Source organism: Nipponia nippon, unplaced genomic scaffold, assembly GCF_047370975.1.
Source record: "Nipponia nippon isolate SJK-2023a ecotype South Korea unplaced genomic scaffold, ASM4737097v1 scaffold_1, whole genome shotgun sequence".
NCBI lineage: Eukaryota > Metazoa > Chordata > Aves > Pelecaniformes > Threskiornithidae > Nipponia > Nipponia nippon.
The window spans coordinates 117470803-117492561 of record NW_028262290.1 but is presented as its reverse complement, the minus strand read 5'-3'; the positions used below and the strand labels follow the sequence as shown (position 1 = coordinate 117492561).

Here is a 21759-nt window from a genome sequence, read left to right as displayed (position 1 = left end):
AGCTGCTCTTTGGAAGTACCCTGGCATGTTTTCCTCAATTAGGCAGAAAAAATTTGGACCCAACCCTATAACTTAAACAGCTGAAAGTTCTTTGCATCTAATGCCAGGTTCTTTCCAGTGCCCCGATTTCTCTCTTGTAAAGCCTAAACTAGATCGACCCTCTTGTCAACTGCAATAACTTTCTCTGCCTATAGGTGGAGCAGGGACCAATGCTGAGTCAGCAGAACCTATGCACTAACTTTGCACCAGGACCCGGTGCTGTTAGAGCAGGGAGTTTGGGGCAAATCACAGACAGAAGGCCTCTAAACTAAACATTGCTGCACTGCACATGAAGCGGGATGTTACATCATTGCTGAGATACTTACTTCCTTGTCCAACCCCAAACAGCATTATTTGACAGCAAGCAGCACGCTTGGATCAATGTTTCTTGAAATTAGTGACAAGTAACAGTTTCTAAATGCGTTTTAAAGTGCATCCTTAGTGATTCTGCAGCAAAAACAACCATTAGCTGTCTGGCTTCCACGCAGAACTCATCCAGGTCACTAACTTTTTTTTTGATAAGCAATTTATCCTGACCTGAGAATACAGCTAAGGGATATCCGTTAAAACATTAAACACTGCTGTTGAGAAAGGGCTACACAGTAACACTGTAAAGCATCTGGTACCCAGCTGAAGTTACTGACAACTCTTAATCCTGACAGCCTACATGAGCTAGGAAACAGGTTTCTTTGCATCTTGGAACATTATGTAACAAAATTGGTGATAATCTATAAATAAAGATGTCTTGCTCTTAGTCTTGTTAATGAACACTTGCTTCCATGAAACAGCTGTACTGTGCTGGATATATTTTAATCCTTTTTTATAAGCAAAAGCAGTAGCAAAATAGAATATTAAGTTGCAGCTATGATTCTGATTAATCATTCATTGCACTCAAAAATAAGTTTAGAAAGATGAGTGCTAAACTTGCAACAGCTCAGCAGAGCCTTGCACTGGAGAAGAGTGCAGCTGTGTTAATGTGGGAATCACAAAGAGCACCTTTCTCAGAGAAGGAGTAAACCGCTCTAAGACCTTTTATCACAGGGAGAGAATACGTGTGTCAGGACAGCCCATAAAAAAGTACAAGCCATTCTGCTTAGCACAGTGTAGCCTTACTCTCAAGCCTCATAGGCAGAAGCAGGGATATGAAGTGGTATCTTACAGCCTCATTCTCTGGATCCCTTGAGGAGTTAATGAGCACGCACAGGAACCAGAACAGTGCCTACCTGCTACCAAAAAAAAAAAAAAAAAAAAAAAAAGAGTAATGGACAGGAATGCTCCTTGTGCTCTCCCCACACTGTTCATCAGCGTGAAGGGTAGGCAGGCTGACCTTATGAAATCACTTTGAGCAACAAGGTATTGATCAGAAGTTCATCTACTGGAACTCTGAAGGTTGTGGAAATGAGACCAATCTCCCATTCCTTTCTCACTAGGAAAACGGCTTTAAAATTGCTTTGTTTGGAGGCGAGGAAGGAGGGAAGACAGACAGGTGGTTTTGGTTGGGTTTTATTTGTTTTAAAGTATTTCATACAAGCATGCCAGAGGAAGGAAGAACAAGAACTGATATGCAGAATCAACAGATAGCTACCCAAATGTCAAAGCTGGCATTTTGCCAGTCTGATATGACTCACAGACAATATTTCAATTAACAGAGGTTGGAAGGAGTTTAATATTTTACCCACTACAAGACCCACAACACATACTGTAAATACACTGAAGTCTACTGTAGTCTGACAAGAAAAAGCATCAAACTGGCTTCTGGGTTTTGTCAGGTATGAGAATTTGTTGCTTAAGAAGCCTATTCACGAGTCTACTCCTGCTGCAATGGGCTACAATGCAAAAGGAGCAGAAAGAAGAAAGCAGACAAAAACAACTCTCAATTTAAAACATTTCATCGTCTTCTACACAAGGCTCCATTCTAATTCCTTACCAATTCTTTGGCTAAAAGAAAATTAGAACGAACAGTGGAGAGGGCTTTCCAGTGAGCACACACATCTCATTTTTTCTGCAAATAAAGCACTGCTGGAGATTTGATCATGAATCACTGCAGTTTGTCTTGACCACAACTGAAAATGCAACTGCATAAATAAAGACAGCAAAGCTGCTATTCACTAACCCAGCTATGAAAGACAAAACGTCAGGCAAGACATGGTGATGTTTCTGCCTGTGGGTGACAGTCAACTCGCAACTTGTGCTGCTCCAGTGACCCCACATAACTATATTAAGTGATTAACGTGTTATGATCACATGTCTACGTGGTACCAGAATGTCAGTAATTTTTCCTTGTAAATACATTTTCCCGGGTGACTAAGAGCAGTGATTTAAACAAGAGAACCATGTCCCCTGCAAAAGGAGGAAAAATTTTTCATCCCTGCCCAATGCAAGTTTCTAAGGTTTATCACTAGAATACCACCACACAAATGGCTGATTCAGCATTCGCTATGGTGATGGAAACTTCTGTTAGCCAATGGTTATAGGAAGATGGCTTACGTCTCTTAGGCCATGGCCTGCTAAAGTGAAGTAGCTGCTGACAGGTAAAGCATCTGCTCTGTTGGCAGCTGATCAGCACTGAGCCCTTTCTATGCCTGCCCTCTTTCCTATCCTTCCAACTTTTCTCCCTTTGCAGTCACTCCTAATGTTAAATTCAGTAACAGAACAGTCATCTTTCAACCTGTCCACATGGCTAAAACACAACAGGTTGAGAACATCTACCACAATAAGATGATCCATCAATATTTTTTTTTTTTCTGTAAAATGATAATTTCACTTATTTAAAACACCATGACTTCTCAGCATTCCTGACCTGGAACAAATGGACAAGCATGTTTATAAATGCAGTGGTAACTAAAACCAAAACCAAAGTGGGAACTGATTTTTCCCACGGCACAGGAGAATAAACAGTGGCACATTTAGACAGTCTGGAAAACTGAATACATGGGCAGTAAATGGAAACAAATAGAAGGCAGCAATCTCTTTTACACATCTGTTTATGTGAAGAGGCCTATCTCACAAACACACATTTGGCTTTGTAAGCTCTTGTAAGGTCCCCTCTGCCATTTCTTTTAAAAAATATTTAAAAAAAACCCCAAAAACACGAATTGCAGATATGACAAAGACGTTATACACAGCAAAACATTAAAAGTTTAACCCTCAAAATAGTCCAATCTTCACCATTGCTGACATTCTGTAGATGCATGAAGTCTGAAATTCAAGATTAAGAAAATAAATTTGTCCACAAGAAAACAAAACATTAGTGTGTCCAGTCAACTTGCTCTAAAAGCCAGCTATGATTACGAGTGTCCCACTATTCCAAAGACAGCCTGCCGAGCTTCTGTGGCAGAGGTGACGTACACAAGGCTGTACTACCACAGCCTAGTCCTGAGCACACATGCCAAGCAACTCAAACCGATCACCTTCCAAATTATGCCAGATCTGCCTGGTTTGCCTACTTCAACTGATTCACAGGAAATCAAGCCCATCTATTTACAAGTCTGTGTTATAATTTCAGCCTCAATGACTCTGGATGATTACACTAACACTGGAGTAAATAAAAACATAACACTACTGCCAAAGAACAGCACCAACACATAATCAAAACAGAAAGATTATGGGTGAACAAGCAACAAAGAGCAGTAAATATTATTAATCTGATATCAAGCTGAGACCCATAACAAAAAGAGAAACTGAACCGATATGAAGCAGTAAGGCATAATAAATCAACCACACTAATCACTAACTATTTACATATGGTTATATTATTGTTATCTTACTATTTTTAGCCAACTAATTCTTTCACAAAGTGTACAAGAGCAGCCTGTCTAATAACACTAGCATAAAGTTGGGAGAAAGATATAAATTAGAGAAACACTGCGAAAAATTCTCACTGCAGAGAGATTCAAAACAGCTTTGCAGCAGAAAATGCAGATGATCAGTATGGCTTTTCTCCACACGTTCATTATGTCATTTTGTTTACAGAATATGGAAAAATAAATTAACATATAACAACTGCAATATTGTAAAAGACATTGGTATGTTTGCTCTAAAACATGTGCCATTTTACTTTATTACCTTAAAAACATTTATTAGGAGTGAAGATAAACTTCATTTCTTGTAATGTTACTTAACTCTTCAGCTTCCACTAGCAAAGCAAAATTGAAGCCATCAACCACTTACAGTTTTCTTAGCTTTTATTGTTCTCCTGATATAGTGGAAGTCTGTCATATATTCCATTAAGTAGTTCTTGATCTTTAGAAATAATTGCTGCCAATGGGAATAATCCCAGAGACAGATCTGTGAAACAGCTACTTAAATCTTTATGGGGAAAAACACCCCAAAATAAAACTGTCTATGGTATGAAGAATTATACAGAAACCCTATTTTAAGAAACTATCACATGCAAAAGCTTCAACAGTTCCATCCAAAGGCTAATGTTGCTACCTGGAATTAATTACAGGAAGAAAAAATACCCCTACCTTCAGATATAACTTGGGTTTGAATTTATTAACAGCAGTCTAATATATAAAATATATATGCCATTTTTTTCTCAAAAAAAATTACAAAGCTTGACAATACTTCTAAAGTCAAACAATACTGTAGACTTTGCCAGTTGCTAACTTTATAAAAACAAATGCAATAGAGCCAAGAAAATGCAATAGAGCCAAGAACATCAAAGCAGACCCAAGAACTAACCTGCTTTCTTACAGGCTGAAAAACCTAATCTATAGCAAAGTATAAGTTTCTTATATGATTACATTTTCTATTACATAGTAAGACAAAAAGATGTGTTGCTACATCCTTCCTTTTAACTCTGCATTTTGTAAAAAAAGGAAAAAAAAAAAAAGGAGTAGCCTAATGAAAAGAAAAGTCATAGCTTTTAAGTCAGAAGTAAGCTTTGAACACTGGCAATCTTTAAGATCATTAAAATTACTTAAATTCATATCTTAAATATCTGCCTACATTTCAGAACTTTGTCAGTACGGCTCATTATTTGCAGCACTGTAACATACTTTAATACTTGCAAAAGGCATGAAATACAGTCAAGAGAAAAAAATTAACATACTCATATATAAGCTGAGTTGACTGTGTGTTTCTCCTACCTTTCCAGTGTTTTACCTCCCTTCTCACACCAGTTTTCTACTTGTGATCATTCAATTATCAAGTCTCATGGACAACTTCAGCAGCAAAATAGTAAAGCAAACACCAGCAAAAAGTTTATCTATCCAGGCTTTATCATCAATTTTCTGTGGGCATGCCTTACATCCTTCCCGCTTCTCCTCTCACTAAGATCTAGTTGTATAGAAAAGGTAAAATGCCCCAGCACTTGCTAACTCTGGTATGCTTGCTCCAATACGATACAACAAGTCACATAAAAAGAGCCAGAGAAAGCCCCTGCACTCACCCTCCTTAAACTGCTTCTAGAATCTCTTGGCTTTGTTGTGAAAGACTACTAAAAATAATCAGTACAACCCATGGCAAAACAAACAGAAGAAGAAGAAAAAAAAAAAAACCACAAAATGTGTGCCATCCTCATCCAGTCTTTCCTCCCTGCGGCAACCGTGCGCTACCAACCCAAGCAAGAATTTGCACAGCATGCCACAATTGAATTAAGCCCATGCCGCAAGCCTTCTTTCTTATTCCTAATGTTCCAAGTAATTTCAGAAAATAGTAACAGAAAAATGACAGAGACAGGATTCCTCACAGTTCCAATTGCACATAATATACATGCCTAGTTTTGTGTTTACTTCAGTCATCTTCCTGCTCTGTTGACTTCAGCTTGATGCTAAATGATAAAGAAACAGATGATATCTGTGATACCAGTAGTATGGTAGGAGCACGTGCATTTGCCAACTATAGATAGAGATTTCAGACTATGCTAGAGAATAAATAATGATGCGTTCAAAGAAGGTAATAAAAAAATCAGACATAATAATTCAAGGAAATACTGTTGAAACTACAAGAAAAATATTGCATCTACCAATTCAGCTCTCCATTAGTAGTCCCCTTGTCACATACTGAAGTTCCTGCACTGAGAAAGTTACCCTGCAACAAGTTCCATTTGTTTTCTTCTAGGTTGTTTCTGCTTGCAATCATTTTGTGCACAGACTACTAAAAGCAAAGTTAATTTCTCAATACAATGGATAACATGTCCCATTGATTATTTTGGGAGAAAGAGATGGGTTGAACTTCTTCACCTTCAGATGTTTGCATATAGACAAAGTTTCCAAATAAAAGAAAAGGAACTGACTACAGCAAGCAAAAAATTTTCTTAACATAAACTTCTGTTTATGTTAAAGTCAACCAGTACTTAGTCTCTACCCAGGCACGTACACAGATGATTTAGAGACCATTGTTGTGGTTTAGGCCAGGATAGACTAAACATAAAAATGAATTACTACTCAATAACTGAATTCATGTTGGATATATATTGCCTCTGTGATAGGAATGATTATTAATGCATAGAACACCATAAAAAAAGCTGTGTTCTCTGGTTTCCCCCAAAACCAATTTGTAATAATCAAAAGAGACCAATATTTTTAATCATGTTTTTATTCTTACCTCAGCCTTTCTTCTTCTTTCTTACGAAGGCTGAAATCTCGCTGAACCACCTGGAGCACATGCTCTGCTTCTTCATCAGTCAAGCCAGAAAGATCCAGTTTTCTCCCCATTATGTACTCTCTCCTGAATATGAATAACTATGAGGAATATCTGAAATCAGAAACAGAAAAAAAAACGCAAAATAAATTGAAAGCACTTATATTTTTCCCACGTGTTGAAGTCACAGGCACATCTGCCCAATAAAAAGAAAGTTGCTGCCACCATCATCAGAGAAGAAAATCATAGAATCATTTAGGTTGGAAGAGACCCTCAAGACCATCAAGTCCAATGGTAAACCTAACACTGCCAAGTCCACCACTAAACCATGTCGCTAAGTGCCATGTCTACACATCTTTTAAATACCTCCAGAGGTGGTGACTCAATCACTTCCCTGGGCAGCCTGTTCCAGTGCTTGATAACCCTTTTGGTGAAGAAATTTTTCCTAATATCCAATCTAAACCTTCCCTGGCACAACTTGAATGGTTCATTTCAGAATTATTTTTCAAGTTCCATGCATCAAAAGCAATCACCCCCAATTTAAAAAGAAATGCAAAAAAAAAAAAAAACCAGATAATTTATTTGGCATATTAAATAACATTGAGGGAAGACCTGTGTTGCCTTCAACAAGAAACACACTAAGGTGAAATCAGGTTTAGAGATTTCCTAAGATTTAATGCCATGAGTTTGCAAAACTTTGCAAAACGCAATCCCTGTGACCACGAACAGAGAACATACTCTCCCGTAACACTCAAAATTATTTTGTACTACCAACTAAGAAACCAGGAATTATTTGAAAACACTATAAAAAGAGTAAACATATACATTTCAAATGCATTTCCCAGAGTGACTGGAAAGACTTAGATGTCACTACCACCACAATATCATTATTTTCCCTTTCTGTGAATGACAGTGTAGTAAAAAGTAGTAGTCAATGTCATGTGTGAATCGAAGGTACTATAAGGTATGAACTAGAGCTTGGTCCATTTGTTTAATGAATTATTATCAATTTGTTCTAATTTATTTTCTCATTACTTTTACTAATTTTGTTGAATTCTAGTAAATTCCGATCTCTAATATTAATTTCTGTAACCTGATTTATGTAATTATTTGGGCAATCATAAAGGTGTCCATCTCCACATTAAGTTATGGTTTCAGAAACATCACACAGTTTTTGCAGCTCTGTTATGAGCTCTTAGCAATGTATATAATAATTACGAACACACAAAAGTTCTTACACTATACTGAAGAGGCAACTATTACTGCCTCTTTATCCACAATAAGTGTCAAGTGAATGAGGCTATATAAAACACATAAGCTGGTTCTGTCTCAAAAAAACACCTCTGAGCAACACTGCTATGGCATACAATTAAGTCCTCCAAATAGTACAGAATATGGAAGCATGGGGGAAAGCGGGGGGGGGGGGGGGCAGGGAATAGAATACAGAAGCGGGGGGGGAATCACCTTTATTTTCTAAATATAACAATTCATTTGTTACTTAAATGATGATGGGGGATGTGGTTGGTTGTTTTTTGTTTGGATTTTGTTGCCTTTTTTTTTAGTTCTTCAAAAAAAAAAAAAAACACCCCACTTAGAAGGAGGGTATTGCTTATTTTTTTTGTTTTGGTTACGCTATCAATGAAGTTTAGAATACACTCTTCATTCAAGGAAACAACACTTCAACAAAAACAAGCAGATGGGATAGAAGCTTAGGTGAAATCAGGATGACAAGATCTCTCCAGTGAGACACATGCTTACCATACAGCTAACAAAGGTCGCAATGGAGCAGTATGTTCTGGCTTGACTCTTTGGGTCTACTAAGGAAGCTGAACATGAATATCAACAATGAGTTAATAAAGACTATAAAAATGTACTTCTAAATAAAATTACCCTGATTTTTGTAGAAAAAAGTGCCACAGAAACAAAGGACTATATGTAGTCTTCACTAACTCCACTTACAAGGCCAAGAATGTATGTTAAAATTAAAGGTTGGCTAAAATATAGTGAGGAACAACTGGCAAGATTTTCTTCCATCCCATGCACATGCATAAATCTTCCTGAAACTTTCACCAGAATGTTAAGATTTGCCCCTGTCCCTTCATCCGCAGTTCTTGTACCAAAGCCTCAGTGGGCACTGGCAAGCATAAGAAATGGTGAGGTAGGGCTTCCTGAGGTTCTGCTTACGCACTGCAGCTCAAAGACAGAACAAGCAGTACCCTGGGATATGTTCTTCCCTTCATGCTTTGGGATACCTGTTCAGCTCTTCCCATGCAAAGCACTTCAGTGTAGGGAAGGGCTTCACTACAGGAAAGCCACATCCGCAGGGAAGTAAGCAGGACTTTTCCCATTAACTTTTTTCACACCCATACACTTTATGGGAGAAACACAGGATATAAACTAAAAGGAAATAAAACTATTTTAAGCAATTGCTGGAACCAGTAGAGACACTTCCATGGTAGGTCTATAGTTGTCTGAGACACAAGACGACGAAGGTCAAAGATGCCATTCCTGATGTTCTTGAGCATCAAGTTAATAACTGTAATTAACACTGGCATAATAAGTTCTCCCTTCAGGTCTTCATCAAAATGTTTTTGGAAACTTTCTCAAAATTAATACTGGTTTTTTCACATGTACAAACTGTGGCCCATCAGTAAAGAAAATTATCCCTTTGATTCAGCCACCACTGCTGATTGTGAGCATATATTAGAAGGGGGAAATTTACCCCTAAATCTGGGGGTAAGTAGGCAGCCCCACTACCTCTGATTTTTTGGGGTCAGCGTACTTAAATTCAAGTATACACATACTTTAGAATCACTAGAGACTTTAACTTTTCATGTGGTTTATTTACCTATAAGACTCTCAGTCTGCATTCCAATATTACATTAACCTCCAAGGAACTCGTGTGTTTTTCCCAGGAAATAATTTTTCATCACATTACTAAATCACCTCTGATCTGGGAGTATCACAGCAGTTTATAAATATTTATAAACAATGCTCAAATGTCTTTTTTTCCACTAGATCCCAATTATGCATTTTGGAAATACACAATGGCAAATCCTCTAGAGGAAGCGTAAAGAGTTGTATCTTAAAAAAAAACCCACACAAAAAAGACAACAAAATAGTTTCTCATCCTAAAATAATTTCTGGCCTCAAGTGAAATAACTTACATGAGGCTGTTCAGATGTTTGCCTTCATGAGTAATACTTCTTTGCTAAATTTCAAACTGAATACAAAATTTAAGCTTTCAGAGACATTACAAGGAATAATATCATTCCCTAGAAAACTTTTGCTCAACAAATTAACACACTGTAACACGAAAGCCTAGGCTTACAATACATGATTGGGTATTGTTTGAGGAATACTGATCTTAATACTTCTTACAGTCTGTTTTAAAATCTAATTAAAACTTCCATATTGAAAACATTTCTTGAATTTAACCTTTAAAAAAAACAAACAAAAAAAAAACACCAAAGCAACCACAAAACCCCCACAGAACAACAAGCAAATGAAATGTTTTTCAAGAACTGCAAGCAATGCTTCTGAATCTTAAAACAGACAAGAGCATCAACACTAGAAATGAGGGCAAGTAGTATATTTCCTAGTCACTGACATGATAGATAAGCAGTTTGGACATGCAGCCTCAGCAGAAGATTAGCATTACAGAAGGGTGTGGATAAAGCCCACAAAGTTTTTTTTCTTTTAAAGTACCAACTAACATTTAAAACAGATTCTCTGCTTGACAAAGAGCCACATTATAAAGTTAATTATTCAAATGGTCACACTGAGTATTGTACAACATAAACATCTTAGTTTAATACTGTAGCAAAGAAATCAGCACTAGCGAGGCTGCATCTGGAGTGCCGCGTCCAGTTTGGGCTCCTCAGTACAAGAAAGATATGGACTTACTGGAGCAAGTCCAGCTCAAGGCCACAAAGATGATTAAGGGACTGGAGCATCTTTCACAAGAGGAGATGCTGGGAGCACTAGGACTGCTCAGCCTGGAGAAAAGAAGGCTTAGGGAGGGCTATACAGTGTGTATCTGGAAGGGAGCCCTCCAATACCCTGGCACTGCAAACAAGAATATCCTACAATTCTTTCCATTTCTGAGGAAATTTTTAATCGAGATTTCACCTCTTTGCACAACACAGTATCATTTTTGCTTTAAAATGCTGCTCCTGTGCATTAACGAAATGCGACACTTGAGGAGCCAATATCAGAAACTCCTTCAACCCAGCTATTTGCAATTGAAATATTTCATATAGAATACCTTTCCCTCACATGCTCTCAGCTTTAGAGTCACCAAACTAAACATCAGAGCTTTTCTACTCTGTTCTGCTACTCTACCAATTCTAGTATTTTCCAGGTAGAAAATGAAGAAGGAAAAACCTGCTAGTAATTATATCTTTGATTCTGTTGCCAACTAACTCATCTTTACTTCCTTCAGCAGACTGTCAGGATCTAAATAATACTGCTCAATCTGTCTTGTCATTATAGCTTGGCATTTTACCAACTTTTGCAAAAGTCTTTTAGTACCTTAAGAAATTCTTTGTATAATCTTATGGGCGAACATTTTGCCCTTTTAAATCATACAAGACAGTCATCTTTCTAAGCCAAAAAGGAAGATAAGTGTTTTGTCCACAACACAGCTCCTTCACCACACCTCTTATTTTAAAAAAGAAGTTTTGTTTATTGAACATCCAAAAGAAGCGATCACATTGCCACCACAAGGTCATTACGCTAATTTTTTAAATGCAAATGTCACAATATATATCATATATAAATTATATAACGTCACACACTTTATTTGGTGATAAAAATAAGGTCTGAGTGTTGAAAGTGTAACGGGAATTCCTGTGTTTTGAATTATGTCACACTTGGACAAAACAGACTTCAGCCAAAAGAGAACATTTACAGAACATTACTGTCCAAAGTAATTTCTACTACAGCTAGCACATCATTAAGTGTAAAACAAGGAATAATTAACATTGGACACAAATTTCTTAATCTTTTTTAAACTCCAAGAAAGTCTAGAAACTGCAGTAAACAACACTGTGGATATTCTTCCCTTTTCACTGGAAATAAACTAATGTCCCAAAGTAACAAGAGGGAAAATATACTCACCAGAAATACAAAGCCACCTCTTCAAATGAAAAATTAAGCACAGCCCCACTGGCTTCAACATGAGGACTTGTACCTGGTGTACCACATTTTAAATGAGATGCAAGACAAAGATCTCAAAGAGGATGTTATTCTTTGTACCCACACCGATTTTAACTGAGATTTACTGCACATATTTCCTGATCTATAACCAAAGCAGAAAATGATCTTCCTTTCAGCCTTGTACTGATTTTATGTGAGATTTGTTTAGAAAACTGAACAGCTTGCAAGTTCCTGAGCGAAGTTAGGTTTGTTTCACTGGGGGGTGTGAGGGGTGAAGCAGCAGGTTTTTAAAAGAACCATGAAGTTCATTTGGTTCCTTCTGGGAGAAGTGTTCCTTATTAATGCAAGTTAACAAACATATCAGGCCTACAACTGATACACAAGTATAAATCCCAGTGGGAATTTAAAATGTGGTATAAAACCAAATTCACTGACCAGAATAATCATCTCGCTTGTAAGAGTGAACTCCTAGCAGAAAGGCTTATCCAGAATTTGGCCCTACAGCTGCTAAAGATCATAGGTCATCTGGCATATACTGTTAGCATGTATTTCACTGCCATTAGCTTTCTAGTTACTGTAAACTCTCATTTTACTTCAGTCTCATCTTCCATTGTTTATGCTGAATTTAGGCAAATCATGCTCAGCTCTATTTTCTCTATTTAGTAGCAACTGTCTTCTGGAAGAATGCGTAGTCGAGATGATGGGTCTGACAGTATTCTGACTGTGTGAGACTGACTGTTACTCTTCCCGAAATGAGGAAGACAGCTTGGAGAGAAAGACAAAATTGAAGTGGTAATGCGCTGACACGCAATTGTATCTTAGATGATTGGCCTCTTTTCCATGTGCCTTCAATCTAAAGCATGAAATGCAGCTCATTACTGTAACAGACTGTAAACAACCAATTCTCCCAATGTGAATCATCACAGGGCAGGAAGAAAGCCAGCATGCGCGCTTAGAGTGTGCAACTGGTCCCGAAGATTCAGGATCAACACAATCAGAAATTTGCATGTCTGTAAGCATGAGGCTGCAAGGGCTTCCCTTTGGATGCTCCGCTTGCAAAGTGTGGCTCAGAGCTTACTGCGACGTACCCAGGCTCCCTGCACAGAGAGGACAGCAGCTGCTGAACAGAGTTGTGTCCCTTCTTCCACCCTCCCATCAAAACCCAAACCAGAACACACCTGGCAAATCAGTCTTCACACTGTAAGCTTGAGCCAGCATGAAGAAAATACTAAACAAAAAGCTCATTTGTATTCCTGCCTCTCTCCTCAGCCTTAGCTTGAGAGTGAGGACTGCAAAAATACATTCACCCACCTGTGTTGCACTACACATGCCACATCCTTCTCCCGAGACATCTGTCAGTCTCAGCATTTCACAATCAATGGCCCTGAAATGAGCTACACAGATTGAGGACAGATGAAAGAAACAGCAAATCCTTCTCTGGTCCTTCAAAGAAGCAACAGCAGTTTCTACCTCATTTTAAGAGGCAGACAGAGAAGGGAGCACTCACTTTATCTGTGTAATAGTCCAACACATGCACCCAGAAAAAGGCTCAGGTTCAATGCCATGTTAAGCCTGGGAAGGCGCAAATATTTATCTCCCTCCTTGTGCAAGAGGGTATAAAAGAACACAACTCGGGATATTCCTGTGCGACCCCTATTTTGGATGCCAACATCCTGTTTTCTTGTATGGCCTGAAGAAACTGAATAATACAGAAGGTCCACTACCATATGAGCTATGGAGCAGCATGTGAGAAGTATGTGTTTTAAAGTGCCTTCCCCAGTGCCACAGCAGTCGCTATTTCTAAGAAGAACAGCTATAGAGGAACATCCTGCAGATAAAATTCAAAAAACTAAGCAAGAAAATATAGGTCCACCAAGATAACTCTTGCAAGTTCAAGATGCCAAAGCATCGCTACTGTGTAAAGTGGTGGTAAGGCTCCTCATCTGAGTTATTCATACCTTTAATCTGGGGAAGAAAACACTGAGAGAAAAGGTGAAGCTTTTGTAAAACCTCAAACAGCTCTGGAAGCACTACCCATTTTACATCTGCATATAAATTTAATTTTGCACTTTAATAATACAGGCAAAAGGGTTATGATAAATTAAGAATCTCATCATAACTTGAAAGCTGTATTGTGATCAACCCAGGCAAACTACAAAAGTAAACAGTTAAGTGGATGGCTTGACTGCTACCAAAACATCTGTAATATAAAATCCAACCAATATGCAAACACACCAGAGGCATATTTAAAAATCCTACACAATAAAATGGATTTTTTTTCCCCCACAACATATGTTGCACTAATGGATATCCTGCATCCCTCTTACTAAATATCCCTAATCAGCATATCCTTAAGTTTGATCCAAGAACTAACCTTTGACGGAATCTTTCTGCAGGACTAGGACAGAGACAGAAATTCTATTTTTAGAAGTAAGAAACCGCTTCCAACAGCAGTTGCCACAACGAGGCAGTATTCTCTAGTGCTGCCAGATGTGAAAACAAATTTAATATGGTAAATCACTGCTAATTCAAACCACTGACAGGAAACCCCACTGCAAATTACTGAATTTTACAGATTAGCAAGTAAATGAACAAAATAAAAAACAAAAATAATTTCATAAGACTGTGCCTTCCGCATTCACTCTGACACCTGCAAAGTGCTTCTAACCCTGATTTATGCTAGAACAAGCAAGAATCATAAGACATACAATAGTAAAGAGTGACATCTGTAAAGCCACATGTCCCATTTCACTGAGACTTAGAGATCAGCTGTAGTTGGTTGACACACAACTTACGCCCCATGCATGGAAAAAAAGGGTTTCAGAAGCAGGTTTTCTTTGAATTGTTTAGATAAGCATTTGTTAAGTGACATAAAACAAGAGTAAAACAGAGCCAGAGCTACAGAAATCAAGCCAGAGCTGTAGAAAGCCTCTGAAAACCAAACTAGGAGCTGGGTTAATCTGTCAGGTGGGGGAGTTAATGGATTAGTTTGTTGACACTGGGACCTACACTGTGTTTAGAAGAGGCTCTGCTTTGGACATGAGCTTGGCTACTTTTTTTTTTTTTTTTTTATATTGACACTGCACAACATGGAGATAATCTGAGCCCTGGTCAACAAACAGAAACCTGAAGTTCTGGATCCCAAGTTTATATAAACAAGGAACATTCACATTCAAGCACAAGACATGGGCACTTTCTAGAGTTCAAAGGCCAGCTTCACTGTCAGGTTTTGACTGCTGGTTCACTCATTTGGATCCAAACTGGAGCAGCCTCACAGCTCCTTTCATTTAAACTGCGGAACCAGTTCATCTTCTTACAGGTTTAGAGAATCATCCAGCCAGTACAGACACCTTTTTGAGTCCCACAGAAACTATTATTTGATCAACTTAATCAAGTTAAGCCACCATCTTTTGGAACTAACTAGGACTCCTCTGTACCTTATTAACTTTTTTTTTAAAGCAGTTCCCTTTATCAGGGCTCACTCTTGAAGATTGAAGTAGCATTACCAGTACACTGAAACAGCATGCTCCTTTGATAAGCCTACATGAAGAACCAAGAAAATTCCCATTTCTAATCCTCTACATTAGCTTCTCCCTATTTATAGATTTCTAGTATCCATTATAATAGGCCTCTGGACCTTGATACAACATTGACACCAACTCCCCCCCCCCCCCAGCCGAAAGCACAATCTTAAGTATTCTTCACCTACCACAACTACATAGATGACATATTTCCATGGAGGAGGTGCAGTTCACTTAATCATGTGTGGAAACACAGTCTACAGTATTTCATCCATTGATTCCCCTCTTTTTTGACCTGTGATACTACCTTGGAGCAGGAATCTGAAGCCTCGTCATTAAACAGTAGAAGAGAAGTGGGGGTGGGGTGGGGTGGAATAATCAGGCTGATCTTCCTCTAGAGGTGAACTGTTTTCTTCTCATTTAGGACTCAACCCATGACTTTTGTGCTTGCGGTGATAAACGTATGGACAATTTTTGGCACTGCAATTTAGATCAAGCCCAACTGAGACTGTAAAAACAAACATCACCAGATTATACCTTTTAGAATCCTCCCCAAAGCGCTTTCAATTGTTTTTAAAACCTGGTGTTGCTCCAATTCACACACTATAGTTTAACTTAAATCCAACTCATGGTCTGTGAAACAAATGTCAAAGCACTTACGACAGCTAGATGCAAGTGTTGAGGTAACTTCCAGAAAGGTACACCAAGCACTCCCGGGGATGACCACTGAGAGGCAGAGGGATCAGTTCTCGTAAGGGGGAAAAAAGGAATCAACCTCTTGCAAGATTAACAATAGTTAGAAAAACAGGTACACTCTGCAACTCGAGGTATGTCAGGACAGTGTTAGCTTCATCTCTGTCAAGAGCACTTAAATCATAGGCTGAACATCCACGCCATAGCAATTAATGATAATGGCACAAACCAGCACTTTTCTATTTGGATTGCCCTGTATCACAACATCCTGTTCATACAGCCCAAAAGGGACAGAAGAGAACCACATTAAAATGACCTTCTGTATCAGAAGTAATGCCTAATAAAGCAAAGAAGCTCTTGTATTAGTTTCAGAAGAGATAAAACTCCTCATCACAAAAGCAGAACAGAAAATTTACTCCTTGAGTTGTAAACATGTTTTGCTTTCTTTCCAGAAGGAAAACAACAGATTACGTACTGTCTTCTTCCAAGAACAGAAAGTTGGTTTACAACAGCAGTCACATATTATTCTGCATGGAGGTGAGTGGAGGGTGTTGGGGAAGGGATTGTTTTGTCATTAAAAAACCCTGAAGATTTCAGGCTGTTGCCAGCTTCAAGACTCATTAAAGCCAGGGTGAATACCATGGACTTTAACAGCCTTTGAATGAAGCTGTACACTTCAGATTGCTATCACAAGAAGAGACTGCATCTCATTTTCAACAATAAATTACCTTTAGACAGACTTGATCCAGAAACTATGGCTGCATTAACTCACTTATCCATTTATTCTTCTCCATCAATAAGCAGCATATGTTGCAAGGAAGAGTCCAGGAAGAGAGGATTTTTGGAACTGCTGCACAGCAGAACCTGAGCTTGGGTCTTCAGCAGTAGGACAGGCTAGAGTTCCCTTCCCGCCTGCCAGCCAGCGCCAGCAAAACTCAGGAAGACTACTTAATTGATTACCATGAGTCAACTTGAGACAATGCCATCAAAAGTGTCTCATCTTCAAGATTAATCTCCGCAGTAGTTACCTCCTCCACTTCAATAGGTGATATTTTATTTGGAAGTGTACTTTGCCTTGAAGAATGCAAAATTAATTTCCTATGGTAATGCTTTATATCTTAAAACAACCAGTAGATAGTAATAACTGCAATAATCAGAATACCAAACACCAGTATTAGTTTTTCTTTTATGATCATCAGTCGATCAATAGGTAAATGAAGCATATAGGTAATAGGAAGTAACAAGAGGTCTTCTTTCCTTTACCCAGCTCAGGGACTAATGGGTCAGTAAAAATTTGCAGGATAAAGGTTTTTGTGAGGATAACATTCTTTAAGAAAAAAAAAAAAAGGCTATTCTGTTAAAATTTAATGCATATTGGCCTGGAAATTTAATGTGTTCCCAGAATAGTATCCATAAGATCTAAAAATTAGTCAGTATTGCAATAATGCTGATATTAGCTTTTGACCAGTCAAGCCACTGTGGTCCTTATACTCTGTTCATCTACACTATAGCTGCTAGGTGATTCACTAAACTGCTTTCCACTGTAGTGTGCTTTATTTATTTTTCTTTTCAGGACACAGAATGTTGAACATGATGGTTATTTTCTGAAAAATGCAGTTTTAAAAAATGCAGCATGGCATTTTTCTATAGGATTGTTAAAAAAAAAAAAAAAAGGATAACACATTTCAACTGAAAGTTGAATAGCAAGCAGGTCATGATCACTAGTCTTTAGCATACACACGACAGATCTTACTAGTGTGCCAGCCACATATAAGGGGTCTTCCTCTTTGGTTTCTGTAAATTCACATAAAGTTTGGAGATAGGCATCTTTGCCTAAGCTCACAAATAAGAGATACACAACACAGCTTGAAATCTTATCAAATTACCTGTATTTAGCCCTTCTACAAAATTCCCTGATTATGCTGAAGATAAAGGCCAAATTTCTTTGGTAATTTGAGCAACAGTATGGCGCGCTTCGCTCCACACTGAAATATAGCAGTTTTCTTCTTCTTCTTCCCTTAAGTACAATAAGCTTCTTTTGAAAGTAAGCTCTTATAAATCTCTGAATATAAGAAACTTGGGGATGTGGGTTTTTTTTCTGGCTGTCAGTGGTTCACAGGTAAACCAGAAGCCTTTATTATTTCTAAGAATCTATCTAGTAAATAACCTACCTGGATCTAAAAGCAAGGTGAATAAAGCATTCCACAGGAAGGCTGAATTAGTCCACTCAAATGAATTGGTTTTCTCAAAGAGAAAAATTGTCCCTATGGTTTTCATGGACCTATATTCAACTAGTTCCTTTCAACTTGTCCAACCTTCCAAGGGCAAGTTAAGGTGGTTTACACTGTCAAACAGCAGTCTCCAGTCTGATAACAATAGGGCATATTGGCAGCAATACAAAGGAGTCACATTTTCATACAGATGTACTGTTTATGAACAATAGTGCATTTAGTATATACAGCTTTTCTTCAGCATCACCCATGCATAGTTTAGGGATTTTTTTTTTCTTTGTTTAAGTACAAGTTCTTCAAGTGTTCTGTTTACTGCAACTATTAAAAGAGAAAGGTGAATTCCTACCATGTTCATACACTTGCGTACATCCTATATAATCCAAAAGCCTGGTTTAGCAATCAATTGTAGCGCCCTCAGCTGTATTCATCAGGTTAGGGTGGAAGCAGGAAACCAACTCAGGAAAATAAACAAAAGTTTTAGCTTAGCTTTCTTGATCTTGTATCATTCCTAGACAGCACTGGTTCAGATGAAGACAGTCTGTTAAAAAGCATTAACCCATCTGAAAGGACAATCATGTGTCACTTGAATCAGCAGCAGGTTCAAGATGCAAGTCCTGTCACAGGGGGCAGTGCTCTTTAAGTATCTCTCATCCCCGTGGGGGCTACTGGGGTAGAATTGACTTCTGGGAGTTCTCACTAGCAATTAATGTATCACAGCTGCTGAAAATGATACTCTCCTGTTTGTAATTGCTATATGCATTGTACTAAGTTATCTGACAAGTTCCACAGGAAGGCTACAGAATCACCAAGCACATTTTTAGATCCTTGGGCATAATGTAAATATGCTCTGATACAATCCAGTACCTGAGTAACAATGGGTAAGGCAGCAGCCTGAGCAATTACGTACAAGATACAGCACCTTCTGCTTTTTACACAGCTCTGTTCGCTGTCTCAAGCTGGAAATAAGCAGCAAACATTAGTTTGACACTTAAATGCCCGTCAGTGGTTTCAACGCAGTTCACAGGGAACCGCTATCACCATTAATAAGCAACTATAAAAATCTGTCCAGCTTGATGATAGGTCCCTCAAAGTCAGAAAAATGTCTGGTAACGTGAGAACTAAACTAACTTTCCCTCCTTTCTCTCTCTAGCCTTCCAGAAAATGGTTATCAGAGGAACTAATAAAAACCTTTATTGCCAAAATCCTTGCTGTGCCTATTCTAACAAACTCCAGGCTCCATACCAAGACAGTTACCCACATTTTCAGAAATGCAGGAACTAGTAAAATGGTAGGTATAACGCAAAACCCACCATTTGTCAAAATAGATTGCTAGATGCAGTTAACATCCCTGCAAACACGCCTGAGGAGGGACACACACACACACTCTAAGGCATTTTGCGATCTAATTTGGTTACGTTCGCCTAAAACATAGCACAAACCCCAGCACAACACACGCTCCTACTTAATTAGGTTCCCCAAGAAAAGTCAGCCCGAGCCATATGGTATTTTCCTCAGCAGTTACGATAAACTGACCTTGATACTAGGAAAACGCACGCTGCTTCTGTCTGAAGCATAAATTACAAGTGCAGAGTGGCGGGATGCTCCCGTGGAAAGGGGGCAGAGGCAGCGCCATGCAGAAACACACCCCCCTCCCCGTGTTCGCGGTGAAGTTGATCAAGAGTTAAACACTTCAATAATAATAATAATTAATAATAATAATAATAATAGCACTGCAGTGACGGCGCTTGAATAACCACGCTGTCAGCAGAACGCCACAAAGGTACTCAGACACCTGGCCGGTAATTAAAAGAAGCCTAATATTGTCTCGTCGTGTCTGTCGTCCCCCCCCCGCCCCAAGCACAGGGAACGGCCGCGGAGGAGCGGCCCGCCCGCCCGCCTCGCCCCTCACCGCCGCGCAGGGCGACGGCCCCTCAGCCCCCAACGGCCGCGGCACCCGCTCGCCGCGCGCGCCCCCTCAGCAGCCAGGCGCGCGGGGGACCCGCCGCGGGCAGAGCCCCCCGACGGGGCGCTGCGGCGGGAGGCCCCGCAGCCGCGGCCCTGCCGCAGCCCCCCCCCCCCCCTCACGTCGCCGGTCGGCCCCGCCGCGACGCTGCGGGTGACCCCCCGCCCCGGACCCTGCCCCTGCCCCAGCCCGCGGGGAGCGGCGGCCGCGCCCCCGGCCGTACTCACCCTCGGCCGAAGGCGAGGGCTACACCAAAATGGCAGGCGGGCAGCAACTTCCCCGCGCTCGGGGTACTGGCAGAGCCACCGGCGGCGGCTGCGCCCCGTCGCTCATGCAGGGAGGGGGCTGCGGCCGCCCCCCGGCCGGACCCCTGCGCGGAGCCGCCGGGCACAGGTGCCCTGCCCCGCTCCGCACCGGCCGGCGCACGCCGAGAGCCCGCCGTCGCAGTCGCTGCCTCCTGCCGCCGCCTCCCCTCCCCGCCGGACGCACCACTGGGTGCTGCTGCGGTGCCGGCGGCGGCAGCAGCTCCCGCCGCGCCCCCGCCGCGCACCGGCACCTGCCCGGGCGCCGCCGGCCAATCAGCGAGGAGGGGCCGGGCGAAGGCGGCACGCGGGCTGGCGCCGGGAAGGAGGCGGGGGCGCGCGCTCCCTCGTCCCCCCCCCCCAACCCCGCGCAGCCGGTGCTCGCCCCCACAACGGCGCCTGGTGCTGCGGGCCGGGCCGGGCCGGGCCGGGCCCGGGCAGCCACAACCGGGCTCCCTCGGCGCCGGCCTGGGCCTCGGGGCTGCCCGCTGCTCCCACACGGCCGCCGCGGGGCAATACCGGCGGCCCGTCCGCCAGCAAAGCGCCCGCTGGCCAAGTAAAGCGGAGAAACGAATAGGCGACGCTTGTCTGTGCCTGGCTGGGGGTGCCGGCCGGGGTGGGGGGGGTCTTCCGAAGGGGAAAAAAACAAAACAAAACAAGAGGCCGGTTGGTGCCAACAGACGAGAATGACACCCATATGGATGCAGCACACCGGGGAGGCGTAACGAAGGTGTGGCCTGGTCAGTCACTCAAATCATCCGTGAGTCACCGCTGTAGTTTGACCGTGCTTTTTATATGTCCTGTATCGCTGCAGATTGTACTGTGTCAGGCTAATTACTTTCCCCGTGGTGTTATTTTTTATCCCTGTTTTTTCATGCTTGTTTAACTTGGTTTTAAAATAGCTGCAGCTGTTCACTGCAAGGTACGGTTTTATTTGATCTCAGTTGAAGTGCTCTGTCAAGACAGATGTATTCAATAAATGTTGGCAGGTTTTCACGGAAAGTGTTTTCTAGGAGAATATTTTTGTTTACATTAATTTCATGGCATTACAAATACACTGGTTTATCAAACGTTTACTTCTATGCTAACCTACGCTTGTCTATGTTAGTAAAATGGGTGCCACTCTGTGAGGCAGACACCACATTCATTTCAAAAGTGTACATAAAAACGCAAAACTTCAGGAAGTATGCTGCATCAAATATTATTTTGTATTTCCCAAAACACACCTATAGGTAAATACATGTCTGGGTATTTCCCAAACA

At 40.5% G+C, this 21759-nt stretch overlaps 1 protein-coding gene across 5 annotated transcripts in view; it reads right to left on the bottom strand.

Moving 5' to 3' along the window:
• The window catches only part of MYRIP (myosin VIIA and Rab interacting protein), a 237561-nt gene extending 216840 nt beyond the window's left edge, over nucleotides 1–20721 (bottom strand). For all 5 annotated transcript variants that reach the window (XM_087768883.1, XM_087768898.1, XM_087768916.1 and 2 more), the window contains exons 1-2: nucleotides 20423–20721; nucleotides 6592–6741 (exon numbers count right to left, since the gene is read on the bottom strand). In XM_087768883.1, the coding sequence (XP_087625009.1) occupies nucleotides 6592–6701 (110 nt within the window). In that variant the 5' untranslated portion in view covers nucleotides 6702–6741; nucleotides 20423–20721. The remainder of the gene's footprint in view (nucleotides 1–6591; nucleotides 6742–20422) is intronic.
• Nucleotides 20722–21759: the final 1038 nt, after the last annotated feature.